We start from the raw sequence: 26,924 nt of genomic DNA, 5'->3' as shown, positions 1-26,924 counted from the left end.
GACCTCTGACCCTGCAGATAACCGGAGATGGGTCATAGATATGACCTCTGACCCAGTCAGTACAGGCCAGTACAGGCCAGTACAGTACAGTACAGTACAGCACAGTACAGTACAGCACAGCACAGTACAGTACAGTGCAGTACAGTACAGTACAGTACAGTACAGGCCAGTACAGTACAGTACAGTACAGTACAGTACAGTACAGTACAGTACAGAATGGGTACAGTACAGTCCAGTACAGTACAGAATGGGTCCAGTACAGTCCAGTCCAGTCCAGTCCAGTCCAGTACAGTACAGGCCAGTAACAGTAACAGTACAGTACAGTACAGGCCAGTAACAGTACAGTACAGTACAGTACAGTACAGTACAGTACAGTACAGTACAGTACAGTACAGTACAGAATGGGTCAAGTCCAGTCCAGTCCAGAATGGGTACAGTACAGTACAGTACAGTACAGTACAGAATGGGTCCAGTACAGTACAGAATGGGTCCAGTACAGTCCAGTACAGAATGGGTCCAGTACAGTACAGTACAGTACAGTACAGTACAGTACAGTACAGTACAGTACAGTAACAGAATAGTACAGTACAGTACAGTACAGTACAGTACAGTACAGTACAGTACAGTACAGTACAGTACAGTACAGTACAGAATGGGTCCAGTACAGTACAGTCCAGTCCAGTACAGTCCAGTACAGAATGGGTACAGTACAGTACAGTACAGTACAGTAACAGCACAGCACAGCACAGCACAGCACAGCACAGTACAGTACAGTACAGTACAGAATGGGTCCAGTCCAGTCCAGTCCAGTCCAGTCCAGTCCAGTACAGTACAGTACAGTACAGCATGGGTCCAGTACAGTCCAGAATGGGTCCAGTACAGTACAGAATGGGTCCAGTCCAGTACAGTACAGTACAGTACAGCATGGGTCCAGTACAGTCCAGAATGGGTCCAGTACAGTACAGAATGGGTCCAGTACAGTACAGTACAGTACAGTACAGTACAGTACAGTACAGTACAGTACAGTACAGTACAGTACAGTACAGTACAGTACAGAATGGGTCCAGTACAGTACAGTCCAGATTGGGTCCAGTACAGTACAGTCCAGAATGGGTCCAGTACAGTCCAGTCCAGTCCAGTACAGTACAGTACAGTACAGAACGGGTCCAGTACAGTACAGTACAGTCCAGAATGGGTCCAGTACAGTACAGTACAGTACAGTCCAGAATGGGTCCAGTACAGTACAGTCCAGAATGGGTCCAGTACAGTACAGTACAGTACAGTACAGTACAGTACAGTACAGTACAGTACAGTACAGTACAGTACATAATGGGTCCAGTACAGTACAGTCCAGAATGGGTCCAGTACAGTACAGTCCAGAATGGGTCCAGTACAGTACAATACAGAATGGGTCCAGTACAGTCCAGTCCAGTCCAGTCCAGTCCAGTACAGTACAGGCCAGTAACAGTACAGTACAGGCCAGTAACAGTACAGTACAGTACAGTACAGTACAGTACAGTACAGTACAGTACAGTACAGTACAGTACAGTACAGTACAGTACAGTACAGAATGGGTCCAGTACAGTACAGTACAGAATGGGTACAGTACAGTACAGAATGGGTCCAGTACAGTACAGTACAGTACAGTACAGTACAGTACAGTACAGTACAGTACAGAATGGGTCCAGTACAGTACAGTACAGTACAGTACAGTACAGTACAGTACAGTACAGTACAGTACAGTACAGAATGGGTCCAGTACAGTACAGTACAGTACAGTACAGTACAGTACAGTACAGTACAGTACAGTACAGTACAGTACAGTACAGTACAGAATGGGTCCAGTACAGTACAGTACAGTACAGTACAGAATGGGTCCAGTACAGTACAGTACAGCACAGCACAGCACAGCACAGTACAGTACAGTACAGTACAGTACAGTACAGAATGGATCCAGTACAGTACAGTACAGAATGGGTCCAGTACAGTACAGTACAGTACAGTACAGTACAGTACAGTACAGTACAGTACAGTACAGTACAGTACAGTACAGTACAGAACGGGTCCAGTACAGTACAGTACAGTACAGTCCAGAATGGGTCCAGTACAGTACAGTCCAGAATGGGTCCAGTACAGTACAGTACAGTACAGTCCAGAATGGGTCCAGTACAGTACAGTCCAGAATGGGTCCAGTACAGTACAGTACAGTACAGTCCAGAATGGGTCCAGTACAGTACAGTCCAGAATGGGTCCAGTAAAGTACAGTACAGTACAGTACAGTACAGTACAGTACAGTACAGTACAGTACAGTACAGTACAGTACATAATGGGTCCAGTACAGTACAGTACATAATGGGTCCAGTACAGTACAGTCCAGAATGGGTCCAGTACAGTACAGTACAGAATGGGTCCAGTACAGTACAGTACAGAATGGGTCCAGTCCAGTCCAGTCCAGTACAGTACAGGCCAGTAACAGTACAGTACAGTACAGGCCAGTACAGTACAGTACAGTACAGTACAGTACAGTACAGTACAGTACAGTACAGTACAGTACAGAATGGGTCCAGTACAGTACAGAATGGGTACAGTACAGTACAGAATGGGTCCAGTACAGTACAGTACAGTACAGTACAGTACAGTACAGTACAGTACAGTACAGTACAGTACAGTACAGTACAGTACAGTGCAGAATGGGTCCAGTACAGTACAGTACAGTACAGTACAGTACAGTACAGTACAGTACAGTACAGTACAGTACAGTACAGTACAGTACAGAATGGGTCCAGTACAGTACAGTACAGTACAGTACAGTACAGTACAGTACAGTACAGTACAGAATGGGTCCAGTACAGTACAGTACAGAATGGGTCCAGTACAGTACAGTACAGTACAGCACAGCACAGCACAGCACAGCACAGTACAGTACAGAATGGGTCCAGTACAGTACAGTACAGAATGGGTCCAGTACAGTACAGTACAGTACAGTACAGTACAGTACAGTACAGTACAGTACAGTACAGAATGGGTCCAGTACAGTACAGTACCGAATGGGTCCAGTACAGTACAGTACAGTACAGTACAGTACAGTACAGAATGGGTCCAGTAGAGCACAGTCCAGAATGGGTCCAGTACAGTACAGTACAGTACAGTCCAGTACCGTACAGTACAGTCCAGAATGGGTCCAGTACAGTACAGTACAGATGGGTCCAGTACAGTACAGAATGGGTACAGTACAGTACAGTCCAGAATGGGTCCAGTACAGTACAGTACAGTACAGTACAGTACAGTACAGTACAGTACAGTACAGTACAGTCCAGAATGGGTCCAGTACAGTACAGTACAGAATGGGTCCAGTACAGTACAGTACAGTACAGTACAGAATGGGTCCAGTACAGTACAGTACAGAATGGGTCCAGTACAGTACAGTCCAGAATGGGTCCAGTACAGTACAGTACAGAATGGGTCCAGTACAGTCCAGAATGGGTCCAGTACAGTACAGTACAGTACAGTACAGTACAGTACAGTACAGTACAGTACAGTACAGTACAGAATGGGTCCAGTACAGTACAGTCCAGAATGGGTCCAGTACAGTACAGTACAGTACAGTACAGTACAGTACAGTACAGTACAGTACAGTACAGTACAGTACAGTACAGAATGGGTCCAGTACAGTACAGTCCAGAATGAGTACAGTACAGTACAGTACAGTACAGTACAGTACAGTACAGTACAGTACAGTACAGTACATAATGGGTCCAGTACAGTACAGTACAGAATGGGTCCAGTACAGTACAGTACAGTCCAGAATGGGTCCAGTACAGTACAGTCCAGAATGGGTCCAGTACAGTACAGTACAGTACAGTACAGTACAGTACAGTACAGTACAGAATGGGTCCAGTACAGTACAGAATGGGTCCAGTACAGTCCAGTCCAGAATGAGTCCAGTCCAGTCCAGAATGGGTCCAGTACAGTACAGAATGGGTCCAGTACAGTCCAGTCGAGAATGGGTCGAGTCCAGTCCAGTCCAGTCCAGTCCATTACAGTACAGTACAGTACAGTACAGTACAGTACAGTACAGTACAGTACAGTACAGTACAGTACAGTACAGTACAGTACAGTCCAGAATGGGTCCAGTACAGTACAGTCCAGAATGGGTCCAGTCCAGTCCAGTCCAGTCCAGTCCAGTCCAGTACAGTACAGAATGGGTCCAGTACAGTACAGTCCAGAATGGGTACAGTACAGTACAGTACAGTACAGTACAGTACAGTACAGTACAGTACAGTACAGTACAGTACAGTACAGTACAGTACAGTACAGAATGGGTCCAGTACAGTACAGTACAGTACAGTACAGTACAGTACAGTACAGTACAGTACAGTACAGTACAGTACAGAATGGGTCCAGTACAGTACAGTCCAGAATGGGTCCAGTACAGTACAGTACAGTACAGTACAGTACAGTACAGTACAGTACAGTACAGTACAGTACAGTACAGTACAGTACAGTACAGAATGGGTCCAGTACAGTACAGAATGGGTCCAGTACAGTCCAGTCCAGAATGAGTCCAGTCCAGTCCAGAATGGTTCCAGTACAGTACAGAATGGGTCCAGTACAGTCCAGTCCAGAATGGGTCGAGTCCAGTCCAGTCCAGTCCAGTCCAGTCCAGTCCAGTCCAGTACAGTACAGTCCAGAATGGGTCCAGTACAGTACAGTCCAGAATGGGTCCAGTACAGTCCAGTCCAGTCCAGTCCAGTCCAGTCCAGTACAGTACAGAATGGGTCCAGTCCAGTCCAGTACAGTACAGTACAGTACAGTACAGTACAGTACAGTACAGTCCAGAATGGGTACAGTACAGTCCAGTCCAGTCCAGAATGGGTCCAGTACAGTACAGTCCAGAATGGGTCCAGTACAGTACAGTACAGTACAGTACAGTACAGTACAGTACAGTACAGTACAGTACAGTACAGTACAGTACAGAATGGGTCCAGTACAGTACAGTACAGTACAGTACAGAATGGGTCCAGTACAGTACAGTACAGAATGGGTCCAGTACAGTACAGTACAGTACAGTACAGTACAGTACAGTACAGAATGGGTCCAGTACAGTACAGTACAGTACAGAATGGGTCCAGTACAGTACAGTACAGTACAGTACAGAATGGGTCCAGTACAGTACAGTACAGTACAGTACAGTACAGTACAGTACAGTACAGTACAGTACAGAATGGGTACAGTCCAGTCCAGTCCAGTCCAGAATGGGTCCAGTACAGTACAGTCCAGAATGGGTCCAGTACAGTACAGTACAGTACAGTACAGTACAGTACAGAATGGGTCCAGTACAGTACAGTACAGTACAGTACAGTACAGTACAGTACAGTACAGTAACAGAATGGGTCCAGTACAGTACAGTACAGTACAGTACAGTACAGTACAGTACAGTACAGTACAGTACAGAATGGGTCCAGTACAGTACAGTAGACTACAGTACAGTACAGTACAGTACAGTACAGTACAGTACAGAATGGGTCCAGTACAGTACAGTACAGTACAGTACAGTACAGAATGGGTCCAGTACAGTACAGTACAGAATGGGTCCAGTACAGTACAGTCCAGAATGGGTCCAGTACAGTACAGTCCAGAATGGGTCCAGTACAGTACAGTACAGTACAGTACAGTCCAGAATGGGTCCAGTACAGTACAGTCCAGAATGGGTCCAGTACAGTACAGTACAGTACAGTACAGTCCAGAAAGGGTCCAGTACAGTACAGTACAGAATGGGTCCAGTACAGTACAGTACAGTACAGAATGGGTCCAGTACAGTACAGTACAGAATGGGTCCAGTACAGTACAGTCCAGAATGGGTCCAGTACAGTACAGTACAGAATGGGTCCAGTACAGTACAGTACAGAATGGGTCCAGTACAGTACAGTACAGTCCAGAATGGGTCCAGTACAGTACAGTACAGAATGGGTCCAGTACAGTACAGTACAGAATGGGTCCAGTACAGTACAGTACAGAATGGGTCCAGTACAGTACAGTACAGAATGGGTCCAGTACAGTACAGTACAGAATGGGTCCAGTACAGTACAGAATGGGTCCAGTACAGTACAGAATGGGTCCAGTACAGTACAGTACAGAATGGGTCCAGTACAGTACAGTACAGTACAGAATGGGTCCAGTACAGTACAGTACAGAATGGGTCCAGTACAGTACAGTACAGAATGGGTCCAGTACAGTACAGAATGGGTCCAGTACAGTACAGTACAGAATGGGTCCAGTACAGTACAGTACAGTACAGTACAGTACAGTACAGTACAGTACAGTACAGAATGGGTCCAGTACAGTACAGTACAGAATGGGTCCAGTACAGTACAGAATGGGTCCAGTACAGTACAGTACAGAATGGGTCCAGTACAGTACAGTACAGAATGGGTCCAGTACAGTACAGAATGGGTCCAGTACAGTACAGAATGGGTCCAGTACAGTACAGTACAGAATGGGTCCAGTACAGTACAGTACAGTACAGAATGGGTCCAGTACAGTACAGTACAGAATGGGTCCAGTACAGTACAGTACAGAATGGGTCCAGTACAGTACAGAATGGGTCCAGTACAGTACAGTACAGAATGGGTCCAGTACAGTACAGTACAGTACAGTACAGTACAGTACAGTACAGTACAGTACAGTACAGAATGGGTCCAGTACAGTACAGTACAGAATGGGTCCAGTACAGTACAGAATGGGTCCAGTACAGTACAGTACAGAATGGGTCCAGTACAGAATGGGTCCAGTACAGTACAGTACAGAATGGGTCCAGTACAGTACAGTACAGTACAGTACAGTACAGTACAGTACAGTACAGTACAGTACAGAATGGGTCCAGTACAGTACAGTCCAGAATGGGTCCAGTACAGTACAGTACAGTACAGTACAGTACAGTACAGTACAGTACAGTACAGTACAGTACAGTACAGTACAGAATGGGTCCAGTAGAGTACAGAATGGGTCCAGTACAGTACAGTACAGAATGGGTCCAGTACAGAATGGGTCCAGTACAGTACAGTACAGTACAGTACAGTACAGTACAGTACAGTACAGTACAGTACAGTATGGGTCCAGTACAGTACAGTACAGTACAGTACAGTACAGTACAGTACAGTACAGAATGGGTCCAGTACAGTACAGAATGGGTCCAGTACAGAATGGGTCCAGTACAGTACAGAATGGGTCCAGTACAGTACAGAATGGGTCCAGTACAGTACAGAATGGGTCCAGTACAGTATAGAATGGGTCCAGTACAGTACAGTACAGAATGGGTCCAGTACAGTACAGTACAGAATGGGTCCAGTACAGTACAGTACAGAATGGGTCCAGTACAGTACAGTACAGAATGGGTCCAGTACAGTACAGTACAGAATGGGTCCAGTACAGTACAGTACAGTACAGAATGGGTCCAGTACAGTACAGTCCAAGTGAAAGTACAGGTCAATACAAAAACTGCTGCTAGGACCATAACCAGGAACAAGCAGTATAAACTTGTTTACATCACGGTCCTCCATTTCCAATTCATCAGAACATATAATAGGGTAATACAAATGATTTTCTTTCATTCATTTAATTAATGTAATTGATTCACTATTTTGTTAATTTAAGTCTGTCATGCAGCCTAATCGATTATTATTATTATTATTATTATTATTATTATTATTATTATTATTATTATTATTATTATTAGATGTAGTGTAGCTGAGGGTCTGGGATGGATTTGACTAAAACGAGTGCTTGAAGACACCGAAAATAAATACAAGTAAATGTTATATAAATAGCCTGTCCTGCGCACGCACGCACACACGAACGCACACACACACACACACACAGCATTCTGCAGATAGACACAGACACACACACCACATTCCGCATAACAGACGTGCACTAACAATAACGTGCACGTCGAGTCGACGTGCGTGCACGAGGACGGACACATTCCGAAACACGAAAACATGCGTGTCGCACGCACGGAACGCACGCACGCACACATCTGGATGCACCACAACATCTGCACCGCGACCTGTCATTCAAAGACGACCCTCCGCCTGTCACGCGCACAGCGGTGACCCGTTGAGTTCTGTGACCGTTAGTTACTGTCTCCACAATAATATACTAATGTAACGTTAGGTTTATATGAATGTCATAATAAAACATATAATATTAATACAGAGACCATTATAAGGTTTCATGGAAGATCATAATCAATGTTAGTCTGACCACTGGAATAATGCTGTCATATTTAACATAAGTTATAGTCTATTCTACAAGCATTGCGAGCTGCTATAATATTAATATTAATATTAATAATAATAATAATAATAATAATAATAATAGGCTGCTGTAATTGGCTGTATTCTTTTATGTATCTTCAATATAATAAATGTCCACAATCCAACACGACTAAAATACTCACTGATCCTTTGAGCTCTGAATGAAACACTGTTATATTATTATTATTATTATTATTATGAATATTACCATTATTATTATTATTATGTGAAACACCGTTATGTGGTTTATGGAAGATTATTCTGCACACAATAATAATGCTATAGTTTAGGCTAATTGTTGAACACTTGGAATGCTCTAATCTTTAAAATAAGCCACAGTATTCTATTCTACAGGCTCTCAATGCGTCGCTGACGCATTGAGAGCCTGTAGAATAGAATACTGTGAGCTTTATTCGCTCATAAGCTTCATAAACAGCAGAAATGCTGGATCCAAAGGGTGACAGATCTCCACAGGTCACCGCTGTTGGTGTGACAGTTAGCCTAGCCTAGCCTAGCCACCGTGCTACATTGTATCAGAGAGTGCAGTGTGTTGTAGCAGCGCTGTGTGCGTGTGTATGCGTGAGCGCGCGCGTGTGTGTGTGTGTGTAACATTGTAACAACATTGTAACAACATTGTGTCGGTGTGTGTCTCACCGGTCAGAATGCCCACCCTGATCTGGTGGTCGTGGTTCGTTAGCACCATCCCGTCCGCCGCCATGTTTACTGCCTGTCTGTCTGACTGCCTGGCAGCCTGTCTGTCTGTTTACTGCCTGTCTGTCTGTATGTCTGTCTGACAGACTGCCTGTCTGTCTGACTGCCTGTCTGACAACCTGTCTGTCTGTCTGACTGACAGCCTGCCTGTCTGTCTGTCTGACAGCCTGTCTGTCTGACTGCCTGTCTGTTTACATCCTGTCTGTCTGACAACCTGTCTGTCTGCCTGACAGCCTGTCTAGCTCTCTGTCTGTCTGCTATCAGCTAGACAGGCTGCATGCACGCACGCGCACACACACACACACACACACACACACACACACACACACACACACACACACACACACACACACACACACACACACACACACACTAAGGGGGCGGGGTTGTCTTAAACTCGATATAAAGAACTAGTGGTGGTCAACATGCGGTCAGAGGACCCCCAGGGGCCAGGCAGAGGGTCCCAGGGGGTCCCCAGAGGACCCCCAGGGACCAGGCAGAGGGTCCCTGGGGGTCCCCAGAGGACCCCCAGGGACCAGGCAGAGGGGACCAGGGGGTCCCCAGCACACACACACACACTGTGACATGTCATAACAAGAGCATGTGATCACACACGGACCAATGGGGCATAATTTAAACCCTCTTCTATATAAGGGTCCATTTGGTTACCATCATTTATCTACATGGGGACCACCTGGAACCTCCCCAAGGACCACTGCCATATACATACTATATGTATGACAAAGTGGGGGACCCCTGGGGGTCCCCCTAGTGGGGGTCCTCCAGGGGTCCTTGAGGGAGTTCCAGGGGGTCTACAAGCTCGATAGAAGATATGATAGATCTACAAGCTCATAGCGCGCTATGAGCTTGTAGATCTGCTATTTTCGAGCGCAAATCTTTGAATATATATTCTTTCACAGCGAACGTTTTTAACTCATATCTTTACTTCTGGGTGGGGGGGTCCCTGGAACAACATATTTTCAGATGGGGGTCGGTGGCCAATTACAGATAATTTCTGGGGTCCTTGACATGAAATATTGAGCACCACTGATACAGAAACATGAGGTATTTCAGAAAACTGTCAGTATTTAGATTATTTTTTTAAATTTCGACGTCAGGTCTAAATGGGTAAAAATTATATCGATGTGTAAACAGCAATTATCGTATCGTTTGACTTTGTATCGAATCACTTTGTAGTCATATAATAGCACTTTATAGTATATATGTATAGTATAGTATATATGTATAGTTTCATTATATAGAGATTCCACTGTTACGTTCTTATCTTACACATGTTTCTTGAATACTACATTTTATGTATGTGATGTATTGCCATGTTTTTTGTTCTTGCCTAATGTAAATCACTTAGTCACTTAAGAGCGTCTGATAAATGAATACATTGTAATTGTAAATTGTATCGTTTTGCAATGGAAATAATCACTCGGTGGCGCGCTATGAGCTTGTAGATCTGCTATTTTTCAATAGCTAAATTATAACATAATGTTTAAAACACCAAAATGGGTTCCCACCCAAAATGGGTTTTAAGAAGAAAAGAAAAAGAAAAATATGAGTATAATTACTTTTCCATTCCATATCTCTACACTATTGGTCTATTGATAAATGTGTGTATTCTCTGTGTTCATGTCAAGGTGAGGGTTTGTCCATAATGTGTGTATTCTCTGTGTTCGTGTCAAGGTGAGGGTTTGTCCATAATGTGTGTATTCTCTGTGTTCATGTCAAGGTGAGGGTTTGTCCATAATGTGTGTATTCTCTGTGTTCATGTCAAGGTGAGGGTTTGTCCATAATGTGTGTATTCTCTGTGTTCATGTCAAGGTGAGGGTTTGTCCATAATGTGTGTATTCTCTGTGTTCGTGTCAAGGTGAGGGTTTGTCCATAATGTGTGTATTCTCTGTGTTCATGTCAAGGTGAGGGTTTGTCCATAATGTGTGTATTCTCTGTGTTCATGTCAAGGTGAGGGTTTGTCCATAATGTGTGTATTCTCTGTGTTCATGTCAAGGTGAGGGTTTGTCCATAATGTGTGTATTCTCTGTGTTCATGCCAAGGTGAGGGTTTGTCCATAATGTGTGTATTCTCTGTGTTCATGTCAAGGTGAGGGTTTGTCCATAATGTGTGTATTCTCTGTGTTCATGTCAAGGTGAGGGTTTGTCCATAATGTGTGTATTCTCTGTGTTCATGTCAAGGTGAGGGTTTGTCCATAATGTGTGTATTCTCTGTGTGTATTCTCTGTGACCCCCAGGGGTCCCCAGGGGGTCCACAGGGCCAGGGGTCCCCTGGGGGTCCCCAGGGGTCCCCTGGGGGGGTGGGGGTCCCAGGACTCAGCTAAAGTAGTTTACACAGCAGCACAATCATTTCAACCACTTTATTCATTTATATGTTGGCTATTAATAAAAATCGAATATTTTCTCCATACAAGTTCCTAATCTTAAGGAGGTATTATAACTACAAGTTCCTAATCTTAGGGAGGTATTAGAACTACATGTTCCAGCCTGCCTATCATGTCCTGCAGCCGCGTCCTATTGGCCCGTCGCCGTCTGTCCGTCATGTCTCGGAGGCGGGCCTCCGTCTGTCGGAGCAGCCTCGAGGCCCGGGAAGCCTGGAGCTCTCCTGGAGCGGCGGCCCCAGGAGGAGGCCTCTGGGCTGGGTAGGAGTAGGAGGTGGTGCTCCGTGAAGCCTGGGGCTGTCCTGGAGCAGCGGCCCCAGGAGGAGGCCTCTGGGCTGGGTAGGAGTAGGAGGTGGTGCTCCGTGAAGCCTGGAGCTCTCCTGGAGCGGCGGCCCCAGGAGGAGGCCTCTGGGCTGGGTAGGAGTAGGAGGTGGTGCTCCGTGAAGCCTGGGGCTGTCCTGGAGCAGCGGCCCCAGGAGGAAGCCTCTGGGCTGGGTAGGAGTAGGAGGTGGTGCTCCGTGAAGCCTGGGGCTGTCCTGGAGCAGCGGCCCCAGCGGAAGGCCTCTGGCCTGGGTAGGTGGTGCTCCGTGAAGCCTGGGGCTGTCCTAGAGCGGCCGCCCCATCACGAGGCCTCTGGGCTGGGCAGGAGGGGTGGCGGGCCGGCCTCTGGCTCTGGAGCCTGGCTCTGTAGGCCTGGAGGAGAGCAGGAGGTGCTGCCGTCTCCTCCTCCTCTGCTCGTCTCCTCTCCTTGTCTCCTTCTCTCTGGAACACACCAATATTCATTCATTCAAGTTTTATTGATTCTCGAAATTACACTAAGTAATTAGACTCATTTTCAGTGTCGTCGAGGAAAACAATATCATATAAAAAAAATCACAATACATCAGAAGATCAACAAAAGGTATACATGTGAATTACACAGGTTTACAAATAGAAGCTCAGACACATTTCAAAACAATCTAAAAACAGTTACATGTTGTGGAGGTCTGTATGCTCACCAAGGTTTAAAACAGTTACATGTTGTGGGGGTCTGTGTTGCTCACCAAGGTTTTAAAACAGTTACATGTTGTGGGGGTCTGTGTGCTCACCAAGGTTTAAAACAGTTACATGTTGTGGGGGTCTGTATGCTCACCAAGGTTTAAAACAGTTACATGTTGTGGGGGTCTGTACGCTCACCAAGGTTTAAAACAGTTACATGTTGTGGGGGTCTGTGTTGCTCACCAAGGTTTAAAACAGTTACATGTTGTGGAGGTCTGTACGCTCACCAAGGTTTAAAACAGTTACATGTTGTGGGGGTCTGTGTGCTCACCAAGGTTTAAAACAGTTACATGTTGTGGAGGTCTGTACGCTCACCAAGGTTTAAAACAGTTACATGTTGTGGGGGTCTGTGTTGCTCACCAAGGTTTAAAACAGTTACATGTTGTGGAGGTCTGTACGCTCACCAAGGTTTAAAACAGTTACATGTTGTGGGGGTCTGTGTGCTCACCAAGGTTTAAAACAGTTACATGTTGTGGGGGTCTGTACGCTCACCAAGGTTTAAAACAGTTACATGTTGTGGGGGTCTGTGTGCTCACCAAGGTTTAAAACAGTTACATGTTGTAGGGGTCTGTATGCTCAAGGTTTTAAAACAGTTACATGTTGTGGGGGTCTGTGTGCTCACCAAGGTTTAAAACAGTTACATGTTGTGGGGGTCTGTGTGCTCACCAAGGTTTAAAACAGTTACATGTTGTAGGGGTCTGTATGCTCAAGGTTTTACAACAGTTACATGTTGTGGGGGTCTGTATGCTCAAGGTTTTACAACAGTTACATGTTGTGGGGGTCTGTACGCTCACCAAGGTTTAAAACAGTTACATGTTGTGGGGGTCTGTGTGCTCACCAAGGTTTAAAACAGTTACATGTTGTGGGGGTCTGTATGCTCAAGGTTTAAAACAGTTACATGTTGTGGGGGTCTGTATGCTCAAGGTTTAAAACAGTTACATGTTGTGGGGGTCTGTGTTGCTCACCAAGGTTTTAAAACAGTTACATGTTGTGGGGGTCTGTGTTGCTCACCAAGGTTTTAAAACAGTTACATGTTGTGGGGGTCTGTACGCTCACCAAGGTTTAAAACAGTTACATGTTGTGGGGGTCTGTACGCTCAAGGTTTTAAAACAGTTACATATTGTGGGGGTCTGTGTGCTCACCAAGGTTTAAAACAGTTACATGTTGTGGGGGTCTGTGTGCTCACCAAGGTTTAAAACAGTTACATGTTGTGGGGGTCTGTGTGCTCACCAAGGTTTTAAAACAGTTACATGTTGTGGAGGTCTGTACGCTCACCAAGGTTTAAAACAGTTACATGTTGTGGGGGTCTGTGTGCTCACCAAGGTTTAAAACAGTTACATGTTGTGGGGGTCTGTATGCTCAAGGTTTAAAACAGTTACATGTTGTGGGGGTCTGTATGCTCAAGGTTTAAAACAGTTACATGTTGTGGGGGTCTGTGTTGCTCACCAAGGTTTTAAAACAGTTACATGTTGTGGGGGTCTGTGTTGCTCACCAAGGTTTTAAAACAGTTACATATTGTGGGGGTCTGTATGCTCACCAAGGTTTTAAAACAGTTACATGTTGTGGAGGTCTGTACGCTCACCAAGGTTTAAAACAGTTACATATTGTGGGGGTCTGTATGCTCAAGGTTTTAAAACAGTTACATGTTGTGGGGGTCTGTACGCTCACCAAGGTTTAAAACAGTTACATGTTGTGGGGGTCTGTGTGCTCACCAAGGTTTAAAACAGTTACATGTTGTGGGGGTCTGTATGCTCAAGGTTTAAAACAGTTACATGTTGTGGGGGTCTGTATGCTCAAGGTTTAAAACAGTTACATGTTGTGGGGGTCTGTGTTGCTCACCAAGGTTTTAAAACAGTTACATGTTGTGGGGGTCTGTGTTGCTCACCAAGGTTTTAAAACAGTTACATGTTGTGGGGGTCTGTACGCTCACCAAGGTTTAAAACAGTTACATGTTGTGGGGGTCTGTACGCTCAAGGTTTTAAAACAGTTACATATTGTGGGGGTCTGTGTGCTCACCAAGGTTTAAAACAGTTACATGTTGTGGGGGTCTGTGTGCTCACCAAGGTTTAAAACAGTTACATATTGTGGGGGTCTGTATGCTCACCAAGGTTTAAAACAGTTACATGTTGTGGGGGTCTGTATGCTCACCAAGGTTTAAAACAGTTACATGTTGTGGGGGTCTGTGTGCTCACCAAGGTTTTAAAACAGTTACATGTTGTGGGGGTCTGTATGCTCACCAAGGTTTAAAACAGTTACATGTTGTGGGGGTCTGTGTGCTCACCAAGGTTTTAAAACAGTTACATGTTGTGGAGGTCTGTACGCTCACCAAGGTTTAAAACAGTTACATATTGTGGGGGTCTGTATGCTCAAGGTTTTAAAACAGTTACATGTTGTGGGGGTCTGTGTTGCTCACCAAGGTTTAAAACAGTTACATGTTGTGGGGGTCTGTGTGCTCACCAAGGTTTAAAACAGTTACATGTTGTGGGGGTCTGTGTTGCTCACCAAGGTTTAAAACAGTTACATGTTGTGGGGGTCTGTATGCTCAAGGTTTTAAAACAGTTACATGTTGTGGAGGTCTGTGTTGCTCACCAAGGTTTAAAACAGTTACATGTTGTGGGGGTCTGTGTTGCTCACCAAGGTTTAAAACAGTTACATGTTGTGGGGGTCTGTGTTGCTCACCAAGGTTTAAAACAGTTACATGTTGTGGGGGTCTGTACGCTCACCAAGGTTTAAAACAGTTACATGTTGTGGAGGTCTGTACACTCACCAAGGTTTAAAACAGTTACATGTTGTGGGGGTCTGTACGCTCACCAAGGTTTAAAACAGTTACATGTTGTGGGGGTCTGTGTTGCTCACCAAGGTTTAAAACAGTTACATGTTGTGGGGGTCTGTACGCTCACCAAGGTTTAAAACAGTTACATGTTGTGGAGGTCTGTACGCTCACCAAGGTTTAAAACAGTTACATGTTGTGGAGGTCTGTACGCTCACCAAGGTTTAAAACAGTTACATGTTGTGGAGGTCTGTGTTGCTCACCAAGGTTTAAAACAGTTACATGTTGTGGGGGTCTGTATGCTCAAGGTTTTAAAACAGTTACATATTGTGGGGGTCTGTATGCTCAAGGTTTTAAAACAGTTACATATTGTGGGGGTCTGTATGCTCAAGGTTTTAAAACAGTTACATATTGTGGGGGTCTGTATGCTCAAGGTTTTAAAACAGTTACATATTGTGGGGGTCTGTATGCTCAAGGTTTTAAAACAGTTACATATTGTGGGGGTCTGTACGCTCACCAAGGTTTAAAACAGTTACATGTTGTGGAGGTCTGTGTGCTCACCAAGGTTTAAAACAGTTACATGTTGTGGGGGTCTGTGTGTTCACCAAGGTTTAAAACAGTTACATGTTGTGGGGGTCTGTGTGTTCACCAAGGTTTAAAACAGTTACATGTTGTGGGGGTCTGTATGCTCACCAAGGTTTAAAACAGTTACATGTTGTGGGGGTCTGTGTTGCTCACCAAGGTTTAAAACAGTTACATGTTGTGGGGGTCTGTGTGCTCACCAAGGTTTAAAACAGTTACATATTGTGGGGGTCTGTGTTGCTCACCAAGGTTTAAAACAGTTACATATTGTGGGGGTCTGTGTGCTCACCAAGGTTTAAAACAGTTACATATTGTGGGGGTCTGTGTGCTCACCAAGGTTTAAAACAGTTACATATTGTGGGGGTCTGTGTTGCTCACCAAGGTTTAAAACAGTTACATATTGTGGGGGTCTGTACACTCACCAAGGTTTAAAACAGTTACATATTGTGGGGGTCTGTGTTGCTCACCAAGGTTTAAAACAGTTACATATTGTGGGGGTCTGTGTGCTCACCAAGGTTTAAAACAGTTACATATTGTGGGGGTCTGTGTTGCTCACCAAGGTTTAAAACAGTTACATATTGTGGGGGTCTGTACACTCACCAAGGTTTAAAACAGTTACATATTGTGGGGGTCTGTGTTGCTCACCAAGGTTTAAAACAGTTACATATTGTGGGGGTCTGTACGCTCACCAAGGTTTAAAACAGTTACATATTGTGGGGGTCTGTGTTGCTCACCAAGGTTTAAAACAGTTACATATTGTGGGGGTCTGTATGCTCACCAAGGTTTAAAACAGTTACATGTTGTGGGGGTCTGTATGCTCACCAAGGTTTAAAACAGTTACATGTTGTGGGGGTCTGTGTGCTCACCAAGGTTTAAAACAGTTACATATTGTGGGGGTCTGTGTGCTCACCAAGGTTTAAAACAGTTACATATTGTGGGGGTCTGTATGCTCACCAAGGTTTAAAACAGTTACATGTTGTGGGGGTCTGTGTTGCTCACCAAGGTTTAAAACAGTTACATGTTGTGGGGGTCTGTACGCTCACCAAGGTTTAAAACAGTTACATGTTGTGGGGGTCTGTATGCTCACCAAGGTTTAAAACAGTTACATGTTGTGGGGGTCTGTACGCTCACCAAGGTTTAAAACAGTTACATGTTGTGGGGGTCTGTGTGCTCACCAAGGTTTAAAACAGTTACATGTTGTGGGGGTCTGTATGCTCACCAAGGTTTAAAACAGTTACATGTTGTGGGGGTCTGTGTTGCTCACCAAGGTGTAAAACAGTTACATATTGTGGGGGTCTGTGTTGCTCACCAAGGTTTAAAACAGTTACATATTGTGGGGGTCTGTATGCTCACCAAGGTTTAAAACAGTTACATATTGTGGGGGTCTGTGTTGCTCACCAAGGTTTAAAACAGTTACATGTTGTGGGGGTCTGTGTTGCTCACCAAGGTTTAAAACAGTTACATATTGTGGGGGTCTGTGTGCTCACTAAGGTTTAAAACAGTTACATATTGTGGGGGTCTGTGTTGCTCACCAAGGTTTAAAACAGTTACATATTGTGGGGGTCTGTGTGCTCACCAAGGTTTAAAACAGTTACATATTGTGGGGGTCTGTGTGCTCACCAAGGTGTAAAACAGTTACATATTGTGGGGGTCTGTGTTGCTCACCAAGGTTTAAAACAGTTACATGTTGTGGGGGTCTGTATGCTCACCAAGGTTTAAAACAGTTACATGTTGTGGGGGTCTGTATGCTCACCAAGGTTTAAAACAGTTACATGTTGTGGAGGTCTGTGTGCTCACCAAGGTTTAAAACAGTTACATGTTGTGGAGGTCTGTGTTGCTCACCAATGTTTTAAAACAGTTACATGTTGTGGGGGTCTGTATGCTCACCAAGGTTTAAAACAGTTACATATTGTGGGGGTCTGTGTTGCTCACCAAGGTTTAAAACAGTTACATGTTGTGGGGGTCTGTGTGCTCACCAAGGTTTAAAACAGTTACATGTTGTGGGGGTCTGTGTGCTCACCAATGTTTTAAAACAGTTACATGTTGTGGGGGTCTGTACGCTCACCAAGGTTTAAAACAGTTACATATTGTGGGGGTCTGTATGCTCACCAAGGTTTAAAACAGTTACATGTTGTGGAGGTCTGTGTGCTCACCAAGGTTTAAAACAGTTACATGTTGTGGAGGTCTGTGTTGCTCACCAATGTTTTAAAACAGTTACATGTTGTGGGGGTCTGTATGCTCACCAAGGTTTAAAACAGTTACATATTGTGGGGGTCTGTGTTGCTCACCAAGGTTTAAAACAGTTACATGTTGTGGGGGTCTGTGTGCTCACCAAGGTTTAAAACAGTTACATGTTGTGGGGGTCTGTGTGCTCACCAATGTTTTAAAACAGTTACATGTTGTGGGGGTCTGTATGCTCACCAAGGTTTAAAACAGTTACATGTTGTGTGGGTCTGTGTGCTCACCAAGGTTTAAAACAGTTACATGTTGTGGAGGTCTGTACGCTCACCAAGGTTTAAAACAGTTACATGTTGTGGGGGTCTGTACGCTCACCAAGGTTTTAAAACAGTTACATGTTGTGGGGGTCTGTATGCTCACCAAGGTTTAAAACAGTTACATGTTGTGGGGGTCTGTATGCTCAAGGTTTTAAAACAGTTACATGTTGTGGGGGTCTGTACGCTCACCAAGGTTTTAAAACGACTCGGGGGTACCAATGTGGTCAGTTTCAATGTCATTTGCAGGCATTTTATACAGACTTAGAGCATGTTACATAGACAGCAACATAGCATGTTACATAGACAGCACTAGAATTGCATTTTTTGTAGTCATAGCACTTTATAGTACATATGTATTATATATAATATAGTATAGTATGTATATTTTATATATATAGTTTCATTATATAGATCAGGGAGGGGCAACTGGCGGCCCATCGGGCCGCATGCGGCCCTCACCGACGCTCCATCCTTGGCGTTGGATTAAAGTACAGATGTGACAGATGTCAGTCAACTTCTTATATACGTGAGAGCCATTAATAGCTCATTTGAGGTACACGAGGAGCTGTTGAAAGTGGCCTCTTTGCATGACACTACCAAGGGTGTGGACATATTCAACGCTGTTGAAACTGGCCTCTTTGCATGACACTACCAAGGGTGTGGACATATTCAACGCTGTTGAAAGTGCCATGCAGCAATATGGGGGGTTTGATAAACTGTCGTTACCGATGGAGCACCCGCAATGAAAGGAAAACACACAGGATTGGCCGGGCTTCTAAGGAAGAGTGGCGTTGAGTGTCCAATCCTGCACTGTAGTATACATCAGGTAAGTTCACTAACATAATTGTCATCTATCGTTTTTCTTTTCTTTTTGAGTGGTGCAAACCACTCCAACAACTGGCTTTGTTAGTACCCGTGTGTGTTTGTGCCTGTACGGGTGAGCATGGTTGCTATGGTTAGTATGTGACGTCACTGACATCACCGACATCACGTCGGTAACTATAACAATAAATGTGTAGTTGCACCACTCAGTTCACACGGGTGTGATTTCTATCTGATATAGGAGGCTCTCTGTGCCAAGAAGCTTGACTTCAGCCATGTTATGGATTTAGTTACCAAGGTTACCAATCTAATTCGTGGAGGTCACTAAACCATAGAAAGTTTGTCTCCTTTTTGGAAGAGATGGACACTGATTATGGCGACTTGCAGCTACACACAGAAATCCGATGGCTGAGCCGTGGGAAGTGGGAAGTGGGAAGTGGGAAGTGCTTGGAGAGGTTGTTTTGCGCTGCGTAAAGAAATCCCCACATTCTTGGAGGAGCAACTGAAGAGCGACACAAGCTCATACTGCACTAAACTGAGAGATGCAGCGTTTCTCTGTGACATGGCCTTCCTCACGGATATCACTTCGCACCTTAATCGCCTCAACTTGCAATTGCAGGGAAGAAGATCTCTATGCACACATGAACGCCTTTAAGATGAAACTTGCCCTTTTCAAACATTGCCTTTCGTCTGACCACCCAGACTTGTCGACACACTTTTCTGCATGTGAAGAAATGTGCACAGAGATGCGCAACGCTGACCCCAAATGTAAGGACACATTCGGAAAGTACAGGAGCGACAGTGAAACACTGCAAACGCAATTCAATGATCGGTTTGAAGATTTCAACGGCATGCAGTCACGGATAGCGCTGTTTGCCACCCCCCTCACCGCTACGGTGTCAGAGCAGCCCCCACCGTTGCAGCTTGAACTGTGCGAGCTACAGTCAGATCCTTTTTTTCAAGCAGAGAGAAATGAGAGGGGGATTTCGTTTTGGAAACTGCTACCTGAGCCCCGCTTCCCACTCCTCAGGGACTTTGCCCTCTCTATGGCCAGTATGTTTGGGAGCACTATACATCTGTGAGAGCAATTTCTCAAACATGAAGCACATTAAGTCAAAGGAGAGAAACAGGCTGTCAGATGAAACGTTATTTCATCTGATGCAGATCGCATGCAAACATTGAAGTTGACATTCCTTCTATTGTGGCCAACAGGAGAGACCACAAGTGTCTCCTTAAAGACAGAACCATTATTGACCCTCTGTGGGGGAGGGTGATAAAGGGTCAATGGGAGGCATGTGGAATTGCACTACAATTAATTAGTTAGAGTATTGCACTTGGCTACTTGTTTACTTTTGTAGTGTTCAGATAACACTAAGGCCCCATTTACACTGGCAGACAAATCTAGCCTGAATCAGATCTGTGCCACATCAAGATTGAAATCCGATTGGTTTAAATGGTCACATGACTCATTTAGACAAATCAGATTCCAATCTGGATGTGGCTCAGATCTGATTCAGGCTAGATTTGGCTGCCAGTGTAAATGGGGTCTAATAACACTGAAATGCATGTTATGGATATGAAGCACTCAGGAATGTAGCAGGATAAACGTTTATACATTTAACAAAAGCATGTATTATTGCACTTTTGATTTACTGTTGTAGTGAAAGGCAGCAGGAATGCTGCTTTGTGTTTGTTGAGCAGTGGGATTTAAGTTCATACATTTATTTTAATAGAAAATGTATTCTAATTTTGGTCATTTCTGTATATATTTGGGTTACACAGCAATACTTTCACATTCAGCTGTATTTATACATCCATACAGTTGAAATTAAGCATTACTAAATGCGTTTGAAATGGAATAAAAACAAAGTTGCAACGAATTATAATTGTTTATATGCCTTATTTATCACATCTGTGACTATTATGGGCTACTTGAGTGATGGGGTACAACTGGCGGGACTGCCGATACACAATGGGGCCCCAGATTGAGTGTCTCTCACCATATACAAAGTTGAACTAACCCTAACCCCTGATATAGATACTCCCCTGTTACGTTCTTACTAGCTTACGCATGTTTCATGATAACTATATATATTTATATATTTATTGGCCTAAAATATTGTCTATCCTATTAATAATTTTGCGGACTGTCTGTCAGTCAGTCAGAGTACTTCCTTAGCATAGAGCAAGACAGCTGCTCGCTTTCTGCGCCATCTCACAACGCCTCACAAACCTAGCACCGCACGGCCCTGTCCTCCAACCTCAATCTGTGATAAACAGAGTCTAGGGATTTTAGAGTGGATGCTGCTGCAGGTCTATAGATTATGTCTCCATAATCCAAGACAGACATGAGGAACACTGCCTCAACTACCCTCTTTCTGCTAATGACAGGAACACTGGCTTTATTTCTATTAGTCCGGCAGTCGAGGCGGACGGGTGGGAAATTTGGTGTATAAATATATATATATATATATTTATTGGCCTAAAATATTGTCTATATACATACATTCCTGAATCCACTTGCTGACCGGCTGTCACTATTGGGCAATTTGTTTTATAGGGGTTTCTTGTGACCCTACCATTAACATCCTATGGCAAACATTTCAAACTTTTCTTTCTCTTTAAGTAGCATGTGACATGTTAAAATAGGGGGTTTTCATGATTCTGAATCCATTCCAAGCATTAGTTTTGCACAAAATCCACTCCTTGGGCTAAAAACAGCCATAGCCACTTGCCCAAAATGTGCTGACCTCATCAGATTTGTCATGACGTCTATGGCCGTTTTTAACCCAAGGAGTGTTTTTTGTGCAAAACTAATGCTTGGAATGCATTCAAAATCATGAATAGAGATATAGACAATATTTTAGGCCAATAAAAAATACTATATACCAAATTTCCCACTTTAAACAAAAGAAGCCTGTCGGCCTCGCAGAGCGCAACGCAGCGTAAAATGAAACCAAATGGACCCGTCCGGGTCCATTTGGGATGGACCTTTACGCGTGTGTGTGTGTGCGTGCGTGTACCTGTGCACTAGGGAGGGGGAGGGACCGCAGCGCCATGTCCAATCGCTCCAGTCCTCGGTTTCCATGGTGACATACAGCTGTGCTCCTATTGGCTGGCTGTCCGGGTTGTACGGCAGCAGGACACGCCTCCCCCCTGTCCGTCAAATAGCAGTCCAACACACTGTCCTGCACACACACACACACACACACACACACACACACACACACACACACACACACACACACACACACACACACACACACACACACACACACACACACACACACACACACACACACACACACACACACAGTTTGGCGGGCCACCTGCAGACACATATTTTTCCCGCTCTGTGGACATTTTGTCGCTGCTGGAGAAGATGGCATTGATATAGTGACATCACAATATCATCCCCTCCCCTAACACCTCCCCCTTTATCATACAATAATCTGTTACTGGTCCCACTCATTTGAAGGGCCACACACTGGTTCAATCTGTTACTGGTCCCACTCATTTGAAGGGCCACACACTGGTTCAATCTGTTACTGGTCCCACTCATTTGAAGGGCCACACACTGGTTCAATCTGTTACTGGTCCCACTCATTTGAAGGGCCACACACTGGTTCAATCTGTTACTGGTCCCACTCATTTGAAGGGCCACACACTGGTTCAATCTGTTACTGGTCTCACTCATTTGAAGGGCCACACACTGGTTCAATCTGTTACTGGTCCCACTCATTTGAAGGGCCACACACTGGTTCAATCTGTTACTGGTCCCACTCATTTGAAGGGCCACACACTGGTTCAATCTGTTACTGGTCCCACTCATTTGAAGGGCCACACACTGGTTCAATCTGTTACTGGTCCCACTCATTTGAAGGGCCACACACTGGTTCAATCTGTTACTGGTCCCACTCATTTGAAGGGCCACACACTGGTTCAATCTGTTACTGGTCCCACTCATTTGAAGGGCCACACACTGGTTCAATCTGTTACTGGTCTCACTCATTTGAAGGGCCACACACTGGTTCAATCTGTTACTGGTCCCACTCATTTGAAGGGCCACACACTGGTTCAATCTGTTACTGGTCCCACTCATTTGAAGGGCCACACACTGGTTCAATCTGTTACTGGTCCCACTCATTTGAAGGGCCACACACTGGTTCAATCTGTTACTGGTCTCACTCATTTGAAGGGCCACACACTGGTTCAATCTGTTACTGGTCCCACTCATTTGAAGGGCCACACACTGGTTCAATCTGTTACTGGTCCCACTCATTTGAAGGGCCACACACTGGTTCAATCTGTTACTGGTCCCACTCATTTGAAGGGCCACACACTGGTTCAATCTGTTACTGGTCCCACTCATTTGAAGGGCCACACACTGGTTCAATCTGTTACTGGTCCCACTCATTTGAAGGGCCACACACTGGTTCAATCTGTTACTGGTCCCACTCATTTGAAGGGCCACACACTGGTTCAATCTGTTACTGGTCTCACTCATTTGAAGGGCCACACACTGGTTCAATCTGTTACTGGTCTCACTCATTTGAAGGGCCACACACTGGTTCAATCTGTTACTGGTCCCACTCATTTGAAGGGCCACACACTTGATTTTTATCGTCCAAACCCTGCTTCCTTGTCCTGCTCCCAAGCCCCCGTGTTTTTCATGTGATTTGATTGGCCATTATCTCCCCCACTCGTCTAATGTTCTTCACACCTCCCTGCACCCGTTGACGGCTTGCCATTGTCTTCTAAATGTTACATTCCAACTAATTCAAGGCAGCAGTTTCAACTGACAGGACAACTCAAGTTATTTTTTATTTTTCATTTCAGTTTACCAAACTATAATTATAGTGACGATGTGAGCGCTATATATTCAATATAGCGCTCACATCGTCACTATAATTAATTACCCTTGCGCAGCAAACACTGTCCGACTTTGTATTGAGACAATAAAATAGGCTAACACACGTTATTGTAACAGCCAGAGCCAGGCACACACAGAGAAATACGACATTAGCGTTATATATTGTCATTTTTATATAGAGGGGAAACATTATAGGGAGGGAGGTCTATCGCGTTGGAATGATTCGTGTCATTGATGTCATTTTTTTTTGTGAAGGCGAAGCCTTGCCTAGCCTTACAGACCCGCTGCCTATGATCGATGCAATTTATATATATTTGATTGATTGTGCCAGCAGAGAGGTCCGTAGCAGAATTTTTATAGCACGGTTTATATATACACCATAGGATAGAACAAGTCATGTGACGCATCGCCGCCACAAATAGTGCTACAGCGTTATCTAAAATGCACTTCCGCATACCTCACCGGCAGTTACTTGGATCCATGAACATATTCTCTCCCTCTGCGAGAGAGGGAGAGAGAAAAAAAAAAGAGAGACGTGATGCATGAAAATCAGTTCCACAGTTCCACTGGTAGCGTGCAGAAAAGTTTACAGACAAAGAAGGACGGACAGAACTGTTATCTTTTCACTGACAAAACATTTAGAGGTTCGGGACGTCTATCGGGTTGGACTGATTTCAAACACTGTCATTTTATTTGGAATCGCGCATCGGCAAGCATTCTCGCTCCAAGGAAAGGAAATGTCGGTCGGGTCAAACAGACCATGCTATAAACTTTATTATTAAACAACATTTAGTCTATGCTGTGAGTACATTCGTAATGTAAGTTTGCCTATACATGTGGAAGTAGTTGGAATGCTCCGACGCACTAGTGTTAAAGAAGCCATGGCTGATTATCAGAGAGGCAAGAAATGCTTATTGTTCACGTGTAATTAGTACACAAGTTAATAACCCCCGGGTACTTTTTCAGACCATCAACTCAGCAATCAACCCAGTCAACCCCTTGAAGCATCACCAGAAAGGTGTGAAGAGTTTCTCACACATTTTTCAAGTAAGATTTTAACCATCAGACAACAGATTATCCCTGAATCCAGAGCACTAGGGGAATGCCCCGCCCCCTCCCTCCCTGAGCCCAGAGCACTAGGGGAATGCCCCGCCCCCTCCCTACCTGAGCCCAGAGCACTAGGGGAATGCCCCGCCCCCTCCCTCCCTGAGCCCAGAGCACTAGGGGAATGCCCCGCCCCCCTCCCTCCCTGAGCCCAGAGCACTAGGGGAATGCCCCGCCCCCCTCCCTCCCTGAGCCCAGAGCACTAGGGGAATGCCCCGCCCCCTCCCTCCCTGAGCCCAGAGCACTAGGGGAATGCCCCGCCCCCTCCCTCCCTGAGCCCAGAGCACTAGGGGAATGCCCCGCCCCCTCCCTCCCTGAGCCCAGAGCACTAGGGGAATGCCCCGCCCCCTCCCTCCCTGAGCCCAGAGCACTAGGGGAATGCCCCGCCCCCTCCCTCCCTGAGCCCAGAGCACTAGGGGAATGCCCCGCCCCCTCCCTCCCTGAGCCCAGAGCACTAGGGGAATGCCCCGCCCCCTCCCTCCCTGAGCCCAGAGCACTAGGGGAATGCCCCGCCCCCTCCCTCCCTGAGCCCAGAGCACTAGGGGAATGCCCCGCCCCCTCCCTCCCTGAGCCCAGAGCACTAGGGGAATGCCCCGCCCCCTCCCTCCCTGAGCCCAGAGCACTAGGGGAATGCCCCGCCCCCCTCCCTCCCTGAGCCCAGAGCACTAGGGGAATGCCCCGCCCCCTCCCTCCCTGAGCCCAGAGCACTAGGGGAATGCCCCGCCCCCTCCCTCCCTGAGCCCAGAGCACTAGGGGAATGCCCCGCCCCCTCCCTCCCTGAGCCCAGAGCACTAGGGGAATGCCCCGCCCCCCTCCCTCCCTGAGCCCAGAGCACTAGGGGAATGCCCGCCCCCCTCCCTGCTATGCTCACTCATGTTGAACCAGTCTGTCAACCTTGGAAGAAATCATATCTCACATGAAATCCTCCTCTTCTGGATTCCATCCCAACCAGATTTTTTTTAAGGAGATTTTACATGTTTTAGGACTCAACATTTTAACCATCGCTAATTGCTCTTTATCCACTGGTATTTTCCCCTCTAGTTTTAAAGGCGTAGTGAAACGGAAATGGTGGACATTTTATTTTGAAGTTTCAGACGGTCCCAAGTTGAAACACTGCTATGAAGTTTCTGAACCAATCAGAGCGTTGCATCCCTTCAGGGGATGGGACGGTAGCTAGGGACGGGTAGCTATGCTACGCAGGACAGCGTGTGGATGTTTGTTTACAAATCAGATAGTCTGCCAGCTTTACCAGTTTCCACTTAATATGGCTTATTTATACCCTATAATGTTTTCAGATACATTTTTTGCGTGATGATTAAGTTGAAACCGAGTAATACACTCTCTGGATGTTATCTTGAATGGGAATAAAAACGGAAGATTTCTGTAATCAGTAGCAGCTGTGCAGCCTGTGCTGGACGGATGCGGAGATATGGGGAATTAAACTGGTGAGCTTCATTTTTATTGGCTTTTATCGATGTTGGCCTCGACAAGTCATCACGCAGCACGTTTTCGTTTTCTGGAAGTAATACAAAATATTTTTTATGAACTTTTAATATAAAAACACACAAAAATGAGAATGTTCACATTTTTTTGGCATCCATTGTTAGGTATGCCCATATGATGACCATGGATATGGTCTAAAAGTGTGAAAAACGTATTTTTCATTTCACTACACCTTTAAGGCTGCTCTTGTAAAACCCCTCCTGAAGAAGCCAACACTGGACCCCTCAGTTTTAGATAATTTTAGACCAATTTCTAATTTCTTTTTTTTATCCAAAATTTTAGAAAAAATAGTTTCAAATCAGCTTAT

At 45.2% G+C, this 26,924-nt stretch overlaps 2 protein-coding genes across 3 annotated transcripts in view; both read right to left on the bottom strand.

Moving 5' to 3' along the window:
* The window catches only part of gphna (gephyrin a), a 51,052-nt gene extending 41,848 nt beyond the window's left edge, over window positions 1-9,204 (bottom strand). The window contains exons 1-2 of the mRNA XM_079531127.1: window positions 9,149-9,204; window positions 8,973-9,061 (exon numbers count right to left, since the gene is read on the bottom strand). Coding sequence (XP_079387253.1) covers window positions 8,973-9,036 — 64 coding nt within the window. The 5' untranslated portion in view covers window positions 9,037-9,061; window positions 9,149-9,204. The remainder of the gene's footprint in view (window positions 1-8,972; window positions 9,062-9,148) is intronic.
* Window positions 9,205-11,395: 2,191 nt separating this feature from the next.
* tedc1 (tubulin epsilon and delta complex 1) overlaps window positions 11,396-26,924 on the bottom strand; it is a 49,533-nt gene continuing 34,004 nt past the window's right edge. For both annotated transcript variants that reach the window (XM_079531121.1, XM_079531120.1), the window contains exons 9-10: window positions 22,161-22,325; window positions 11,396-12,192 (exon numbers count right to left, since the gene is read on the bottom strand). In XM_079531121.1, coding sequence (XP_079387247.1) covers window positions 11,506-12,192; window positions 22,161-22,325 — 852 coding nt within the window. In that variant the 3' untranslated portion in view covers window positions 11,396-11,505. The remainder of the gene's footprint in view (window positions 12,193-22,160; window positions 22,326-26,924) is intronic.

Source organism: Electrona antarctica (genome assembly GCF_951216825.1).
Source record: "Electrona antarctica genome assembly, contig: scaffold_72, whole genome shotgun sequence".
In the NCBI taxonomy this organism is placed as follows: Eukaryota; Metazoa; Chordata; class Actinopteri; order Myctophiformes; family Myctophidae; genus Electrona; species Electrona antarctica.
The sequence above is the reverse complement of the archived record's forward strand: the minus strand, read 5'-3'. Positions and strand labels throughout refer to the sequence as shown.